This window comes from Chironomus tepperi, unplaced genomic scaffold (genome assembly GCF_022539635.2).
Source record: "Chironomus tepperi strain 1889 unplaced genomic scaffold, CSIRO-AGI_Ctep_v1 contig_262, whole genome shotgun sequence".
NCBI lineage: Eukaryota > Metazoa > Arthropoda > Insecta > Diptera > Chironomidae > Chironomus > Chironomus tepperi.
Window position 1 is genome coordinate 473033 of NW_027226384.1, and position 9492 is coordinate 482524.

General features: G+C 29.2%; 1 protein-coding gene across 1 annotated transcript; it reads right to left on the reverse strand.

The window, feature by feature from the left end:
* Positions 1-839: 839 nt before the first annotated feature.
* LOC139091892 (fork head domain-containing protein FD4-like) lies at positions 840-6344 on the reverse strand. The gene is made up of 2 exons (XM_070642138.1): positions 5366-6344; positions 840-2276 (listed from the first exon to the last, which is right to left on the reverse strand). Exons 1-2 carry the CDS (start codon positions 5482-5484, stop codon positions 1394-1396), a joined length of 1002 nt encoding a protein of 333 aa, XP_070498239.1. The 5' UTR covers positions 5485-6344; the 3' UTR covers positions 840-1393.
* Positions 6345-9492: the final 3148 nt, after the last annotated feature.

The following is a 9492-nucleotide window of genomic DNA, read 5'->3' on the forward strand; positions in this document are numbered from 1 at the left end:
AAATTTCGATTTTATTTTAAATTTTCAATTTTATTTAAAATTTTAAAATTTCACACTTTGTTCAATTTAAATAATTTATTTTACGACATTTCTATTACTCAATTTAGCTCAAATTACCCAGCTCAATTTAAATATTTCATAATAAACTATTTGAGTTTTAACAAAATTTGCGAAAATAAAATCAAAGACAATAAAAATTAAATATTTTGCAACGAATCCTCAAACTTCTTTTTTTTAACGATTTGAATATTTTTTAAATAAATTATAATCTTCAAAAGGAACTAATTTGTTGTTTTATGTTTGATTAATAATTTTTTTTTCGATGTGATGTCATTTTAATCCAGATTTATAGGTTATTATACTGTCTTTGGATTGTGGAAGCAAGTGCAGAGTTTGAGGAGGAATTGGATGAACTTAGCATTTAGAATAAAAAATTCAAAATTAATTTTGAGATTCGAACTCATGACTCCATATCTGAGAATTTCTCTTCTTTGACATGTTAGTCTATCCTTTTGAGCTACCAATGACTTGGACATTAAATGACAAATTGCCCTATATCAATGCTCAGAGCAAATTTCATCGAATTCACTGTCTAATTTGATAATTTAGATCAAATATTCACTAAATCATAGAATCAAAATTTCTTCAATTTCTTGTGAAGTATAGAAAATTCTCATAAAGTCAACTTTTCTATACAAAATTCATTAATTCATGATTTCTGCAATTTCTTGTGAAGTATAGAAGTCAACTTTTCCATACAAAATTCATTAAATCATGATTTCTGCAATTTCTCATAAAGTCAACTTTTCTATACAAAATTCATTAATTCATGATTTCTGCAATTTCTTGTGAAGTATAGAATTTTTTTTTTCATAAAGTCAACATGATTTCTGCAATTTCTTGTGAAGTATATAAAATTCGAAGTATTGCACTTTATATTGGAAATTGGCAGACGGAAGCCAACTAAAGAGCCAGCATTAGACGCCATCTAAGGATAGCCAAGTACCACAATTGTTCTGTACAGTTCAAGCATCTCCATCTCTGTCTCACTTCACATCCACTTCCAAAAACATTAATCATCTCTCACAAAATAATAAGTACAAAAACAAAAGCTAAAGGACATTAACATAATTCATAAATTCCATCATAAATTTACATATATATTTTTTTTTAAAAATTAATAGCACAGTCAGAAGTTTTTTAAATATATAAAGTAATATTTACGTAGTTTTTGCATGGTGTGAATTATTAAAAAGTGGACACAGAAAAAAAAAAATATTAAAAAATTATAAAGCTAATTTTACTAATTTTGTAGCCTATAATTCATGCTACTGGTATCATCATATCCCGTCAATTATTTACTTGTAATTCCTAACATCACACACAATTGTGTCTAAACAGTCGCCATATGTGAAGCATTAAGTGCCATCCGATTAGCTATTGTATCTAACCTTAAATTCTGGTAATGATGTAGATATGGATATGGTGTTATGCTATTTGATGCTAATTTCATAGCTAATGGTGACATCATAATAAGCGGATGAATAGGAGGCAGTTCATAGTTGGTAAATTGACGTATTAATTGCTGTTGATGATGATGTTGAAGTTGTTGCTGTTGTACATCAATTGAAATTGCACTATTTGGGAAGTTATCAGCTATTTGTTGTCTAAATAATGACAAGTTATTCTCCAACTTATCAATCTTAAGCTTCTTGTTAGCATTCTCATCAGGCTCAATCTCAATGAGACTTTCAATATTGAATTTACGCTTTGGCTTTTTGACAGGTTCTATGACAGTTGTTGCTGGTGGCGATGATACAACTGGTATTGGTGAGATTGACTTTGGCGATGCTGGTCTAATGATCTCATCATCACATGAGATTGGCGGTGACATATGAAGATAATGTGTATCGACAAGTGGAGGTGATGGTGTTGTGTATGGGATGTCAACGACTGAATGAGGTGGCATTGGTGTATGATAAAAGTCATTTGGTGATGTGAAAAATCTATTCATGTTTGCTAATGCTGCAAACTCTTCATTGAGAACGTCTTTGTCTTGTTTGTGTAGCTTGAAGCGTTTTCGTCGCCTTAATAAACTTCCATTTGCAAACATGTCAAATGCTTTTGGATGGAGTGTCCAGTAACTTCCCTTTCCGGGTCGATCAGGACGTCGTGGAACTTTCATGAAACAATCATTAAAACTGAGGTTATGTCGTAGTGAATTTTGCCATCGTTGTGTATTGGTTCGATAGTATGTAAATCTGTCTGTAATGTATCTGTAAATAAAGTAAAAATAAAAGTAAGTTTAAGTTCTTCATGCCTTGTAAAATAGATATAGGAATTATTATTTTATTGCTAAGTCGTGATGCTAAATATTTTTGTACAAAATGTAAACAGAAACAATGGAAATGGAAATGAATTTTGTTGATGAGTCGTGAATGGGAAAGAATGAGAAGTGAAGCGGAATTGAATGTGTATTTTTGCACATTTTGCCGACGGAATTTGCAGAATTAGAGGGTGAATTTGTTTGTTTTAGGTGTGAATTTGGTTGTTTTGAATTGAGGATTTTTGTAAAATTTTTAATGAGTTTTTGGATTCTTGAAAATTATTTTGGCAAGTTTCCAATAATTTTCAACCTTAATCTTCATAATTAGGACATACTATGAGTCACTAAAGGTAAATATAGTGCTAAATTCAAAAATGAACTTTCATTTCAGTTTCTATATAGAATTTTAAGTTTTAAATAAGATTTTCAATCAAAATAATCAATAAATCATTAATAACGTACTTTTAAAATTTGAATTGTCTATTTACAATTGTTCACTGAACACATTGTTGAAAAATATTAATTTATTGACAAAAATTGTCAAATTTGTGGTTTTTAATTGATTTAAATGACTTAATTTAAGTGAAATCTTCAGAAAACAAGGAAAGCAATTCATTAAACATAAATTAATGTTGAATTTATTCTGATTTTAGTGAAAAGGAATCAAAAATTTGATAAATAATCATAATATGAAAATATGTGCTTTGAAATTCGTAAAATATTGATTTAAATGGACTTAGTCTGACTTTAAATGACATAAATATGGTAAATGTTTACTTAAGGACTGAAACTTATACAAACAAGAAATCAAATTGAGAGAAATGTGGTAAAATATGGATAAAATTGAAATCCAGTACAAAACAGGAAGAAAACTAGGTGACAGAATCAAAAACAGTCAGTTGGAAAGCCATTTGATGTTATCCAAGCTCCACATAGGAATATATTTACAATAAGCAAGTAAATTAACAAGAATTCAACCTTTTTTGAACCATTTAGAAGTGTTATAATTAGCACATGTTACTCTACAAACTAGATCACCCAAAAAACCAGCCTCCCTCAATCTAAAAACACAAATTCCTCGAAAAACTCTCATCATGACTAAAACACAAGCCTTTGTACTTAAAAGAAACATTTCCGAAAACGTACAAGCTATAAAACCTTTAAAAAACTTTATTTTTATTGCTCTTATTTCATGTTTGTCAGTTTTCCTTTTGTTCAGATTATTTAAATATTATTCTATATATATTAATCGACAATTTGTTGTTTTATGGTTGCTAGCACTGCTATATTTGTATATTTGCTTACTGTTTACTTAATATTTGATTTATTGAGTTGAAAACCTTGTTATTTAATTTTAAAAGTGTTATTTATTTACGCAAGCATGTGTGAGATTAGTTTGCAGGTATGTGTGCACGTGTGTCAAGATGAGGACGTGATTTTTTTCATTGAATTGAGTTCGATCTTGGTCGTTTATTCATGGTTATTTTGAAATTGTAGCTTAAAATTGATATATTAATGTCATAGTTTATTAAGCAATAAAAATGCACTCAAACTCAAATATTTACTTAATTTTAAGTCTAAGATCTCAAAGGCTTGCTTCAAACAACCCCGTAAGGTTGATCCATAAGTCAGAAAAATCCTTAAAACCATTTTAATGCAAATTTAATTGCATTATAAAAAATAGAATAAACTAAAAAATTTTACTGCATTTCGTGAAATAATCATAAAAAAATTAAGTCAATGCTTTACTAAGTGCCCAATTTGACAACTGCACTGTCGATAATATGATCAATGGATATCGATCAAGTTAAATTGGAAATTCATTTATGTAAATTTATTATTCTATATTTGCATATATAATAAGAGCATGTATTTAATGATATAATCAAGTCACTTGCAAGCTTATATTTTTAAGATGTAAATTCGCTTAATCAATTGCAATCACAAACTGTACTCAATTATAAAACATACACAATTAATCATATTAATGTATGTTAATGGACATCTCACGATCTAAGTCTGTTTCTCTGGCAAATTGCTTTATTTTGCAGTCATTTGATGCTTGTTTTGTGCATTCTTTAAATGTCAAAAATATTGTGCTTGTAATGGTTTGATGCTTGGATGGGTTTTGCTGGGTTTTGTGAGTCATTTAGATTCTTTGGAGTAGAAGTTCTTTGAGTGAATCTTTTGTATGATTGAAATGAGGAATTGTAGCTTTATAATTAATCTTGAACATGTTATATCTTTTGAAATGGATGTAGAATGTTTAGAAGTATTTTATAGAATCCGATTTTATGAAGTAATAATTGAAAACTGGGAATTTTTAGACTATCCTTCGTTTCTGTCATGAAATTATTAAAAAAACGTTCATTTGAGATTTGAATAATATTTATTGTACATAGTTGAAAACCCCTTTTTCTCTTTTTCATAGAAAAGTTCAATTCATTTTTGAATTTCGAAGAATAAACATTTTTGTGAATACAATATAATCCATAAGGACTTCTTAATGACATTTACACAAAACCACAACTACGAAAATCATTTAAGATAATTTGTATTTAAAATACTTTGAATTTTAAGACTAGATAGTCGGAAAGTTGCAAGCAAATTTCAATTTAAGACTAAATTTCAAAGATTTAGTGTTAAAGCTAGCGTTTTAGCTTTAGATAGACTAGTACGATTTAGAAAAATTTTAACTATTTTCTATTCATTAAGACTAAATTTTAAAGTAAAATTCTATCAATTTTTGAGCATTTTAATGCATTTTAGAGTTATTTTATATTCTTCATTCATATTAGTAAATTAATACTAAAAATTATTGAAATTAATCTTTTTTTAAATTTAATTAATTTGTAGTCTATTTGAAAGAAAGTATGGTAAACAAAATTGTCTTTCAAAAAAGATTTTCGTTTTTAAACTCTATATGAACGATTCAGTATCTCCTTTTCCAACTGCGACCCTCAAAGAACCCAAAAATACCCTTCAAAAAAAACTTCAAAAAATCCCCTCAAAACTTAAAATTCCAAAACTTTTACTTACTTGTAAATTTCAGCTAATGAGCACATTTTATCAGGACTACTCCAAATTGCCATTGCCGTAAGGCTGATGTATGAATATGGTGGCTTTTGATCACACTGTTCACGTGATGGACGTGGCATTTTTTAATCTTAATCTTTGCTTTCTCTTTTATAAACCACAAATATTTTTTAAAATTATTATTTTTTTTATAATTTTTTCTTCATTCAAATTTTTCAATATTTTTTTTTTAAAATAGTTCACAAAAATTTTTATTTTTCTTCTTCCTCAAAATTTATAACTTTTTTCTTGTATTCTTCTTTTTTTATTTATTTTACACCTGTATATCGCACTTAAGAACGAAACCGTCCGAACAGCTCAACGTTAAAATAAAAAATGGTTAGCTGTGAATGAATATTTGCTTTTTCACACCAAAAATTTCATGCGCACACAAATAAAGTCCAAAAAAAAAAACTTGTTTTTTTCTATATACTTAAAGTTGTGACTGTATTGGTGACTACAGCAGTAGAATGGAGGCGTGGCAAGTGCCTTTCGCCAGCCAATCGTTCACTCTCTTAACTTCATGTTGAAAAAATTTCAATCAACGGTTTCGGATTTTTATTAAATTCTCTTTTTTGTGCTCTTGTTCTGCTGCCCGTGCGAAGCTTTTCTTTCCACTTTGTAAACAAATTGTTTAATGAAATTAAATATGAAATATTTCAAATTTGCTGAAAAAAAAAATCAATGGGATATCCATGCTAGACTTAAATTCTTCAATCCATTATCCAGTATGTAGTTTGAATTATTTATCGCACCATGGTGGCCTGTACGTACGTATGGCATGGCATTATTATTTGCTGAATAAATAAAAATTTAATAAAACAAAATTGTTGTAAAATATTTAAGCTAAAAAAAAAAATGATTAATTATATTGTGGATAATAACTGGTGATCGTACCGCCATAGGGGGAAATAAAAAAGCACTGTCATGGCTTGGCTTGGGCTTGTTGATAGTTTAATAGATTTTTAGGTCAGATATGAGTATTGCATTGCATGCTGAAGCCATCCACGGAGGAAGAAATCGTTTAAAATTTATTTTTTATTTTATGCTTTGGGAATCTTTTTTTTCTGCAGACCAACGTTATACTTGAAGACATTCACAATTTCATAGTAATTTCCTTTTCAAAACTTGTGACAATCTTGATGAAAAATTGTGTTGTCGTGATGCTTCATCGCATTTTTACTGTGTGTGTCCATAGTAATGCGTCTCATTGGATGTCAAGACCTTTCTATGTATTTGACATGGACGATTTGATGGTAATTATGTGGTATAATAGAAGAAATAACTGTATTTTATATGCTCAGGTAATAATTTGAATTTTTTTTTAATGAATCAAAAAATTTCATTCATAATTTTAATTGAATTTAGGTAGAAATTTTAGATTCATTAATTGTTTTTCATGATTATTTTATGCCTTAAATGGTCATTATCAATGTTTTATGGGAAATTTATGAATTAATTTACATTAATGCATTGTGTATAACTTTTCATTATAAATATTTTGATTGAAATTTTAATAATTTTGACGTTTTAATAATTTTGAAAATTTATATTCAGTTAATGAATGAATCTTAAATTCCTAGAATGATTAATTCCTAAAATTTAATTAAATCTTTTAAAAGTTCAAGAAACAACAATTTCTGGAACTTCATTGATAATTTTTGTCCAGGTAATACTTTTTTCCGTTTCCGAAAGACTGCAATTAGTTCTTATTTCCATCCTTTTCCGTAATATTAATTTTCAGGTCACTAAAACACACTAAGATGCAAGGATGTTAATTAACACTTTATGTTATTGTGGCAATACATAGATATACTAAAATTGAGAACTTTCTTAAGGATTGTGGTGTAGATAGACTGGAAAGGGTATTGAGCTATATAAAGGCGAATCCGATAGTGCTAAAGTAAAGCCTCTCTAATGAATGATCTAGAGTTTGATATCCATAATAATCTATTGGGAGTCTGTGGGTCTTTCTTGACTTTACTGTATGATATCAACCACTTTTCCACTTAAGGGTTGTTCATGAATGAACCAAAATATACAGAGTGAATCAGGAGGTCTTATAATGCCACAAATAATGTTTTAAGGACTGGAACTAGACCAAAAGCATGCTAAGCATCTGCTCGACTTCGGCATAACAGTAGTTACCATCAGTGAACAGAATGTCAATCTAAAACTCAATTTATAAGAAGAAAAATTCTATTTACATCTTCAAACTAGTCCTTTATTGACTTCATTGCCCCATAATATTAACTTAGATGAAGCTTTAAGCTGGTCATTTGCCAAATATCAATACCAAGTGCAATACTGTCTCTACCAACAAAATATCTATATTTTCAAATCATTTTAATCATCTGAAACATTGAATTCCCCAGATTTAAAAGTTCACAGTAGCTATCGATTACAATCTTAAGTTCATTGCCTTCCATAATCCACTAATAGATGTAACGACAAGCAATTAACAAAGATAAAACTCGGATAAAACTTAATTATATTTATATACCAAGGATTAATTAAAGCGAATCCAATAGAAATTATCATTATTATTGACTTTTAATCTAAAGACCCGAGCGACACAGATGAAGAAGGTTGTGTATTGGAATAGAATAGAATGGGAATGTTGGGTTTGGTTATAGCAACAGTACAGCTGTTGCATTATCCTATAGCGGATCTACTTAGAATTCCTTTATAAGTGGTGAGAATCCTTGATTCCATAATGCAGCTTTAAGGCTCGCTAAAGCTCTTTTAATAAAACCATTAGGAAGGTCCCTTAATTTGGCAGCTATAGAGATGCTTTACGGATGCGTCGAACAACACAAATGCAGAAGACTCATCCATCAACACCAAATAGAAGTGCCGCGTCCGTGTTTTGTCTATATGACTATTAACGGACGAGATTTTGCGGAGTTTTAGGGACTCCATTACGGAGCCATCTTCATTTGTGTCACTCGGGACAAGACCATAATGTCTAACTCAATCACCATAACAATAATCTCTTCCATTCAGACACGAAAATATTTCACCGTCATAAAAACTTAAGAAGATACTTAAGACATCTCACACGTAACTGCATATCAAAAAATTTATGACTAGAATAACGATATGCTGATATTATATTTGCTTATTCGGATCTAAATTTGAAATTCGAATTAGATGGCGCCTTGAATTAAAAATAAAAAACGTAACGGCTACTTTAATAAAAAATTAAAATATCATCAACAGATTCGTCATAAAATTTAAAAGATACGAAATGGACTCAGCCACGTATGATTAGAAGTCGTCGCCTCAAAGATATAAAAAAAGAAGAGCATCGCGAAAAGAATTTTGGCAAAGAATAAGCAAAAAAAAAAAATAAATTAAATTAGCCTAAAGTCGCCATAAAAGCAATAATTTTCATAACATAGAAGCTCCCTAACGAGGTTCAAAATACAACCTCATACCACATTATATTATCCATTACCAATAAGCATATCCATATTCGATCATGTACCAGAACTAATCCGAAAAAATGGGTTCCACCATATAAGTTAAAATAATATCTTTTTATGTAAACGAGGAAGGCAAAAAACAGCAAATGAAGGTAAAAAGAATTCTGATGAAACCAAATATTTAAAAAGATACATAAAAGACCATGAATATGTGAGTTGTATATCCATAATAAATATATTTAATGGCCAATAAAAATCGGATTTTCTTTCTTTTTCACTCTCCGGTTCTTTCGCTCGGGATTTGTTTTCTTCTTTTGAATCAATTTCAGAATTAATAAGAGACGTGTTTTCCTTTTGTTACACCAAAGAACTTCATATTGCAATGGACTGAAAGGCCTCTCTCTCTCATAATACATCAAAAAATGCTAACGTGCCGCATTTATGGTTTATTGATGTTCCTCTTTTGACTCACAATGCTTAAAAATCATTCGTGTAGAACCAATTGATAACTATATTGAATTTGTTTTCTCTCGAACGAAACTATGTATGTGTACAAAGAAATGATGAAAATTAGACTCTACTTGTTCGTTGGACTGATAATAATGTGATGCAATTTGTTTTGTGTGAATTAAATTGTGATTATGTTTTTTTTGTTGTTTGACT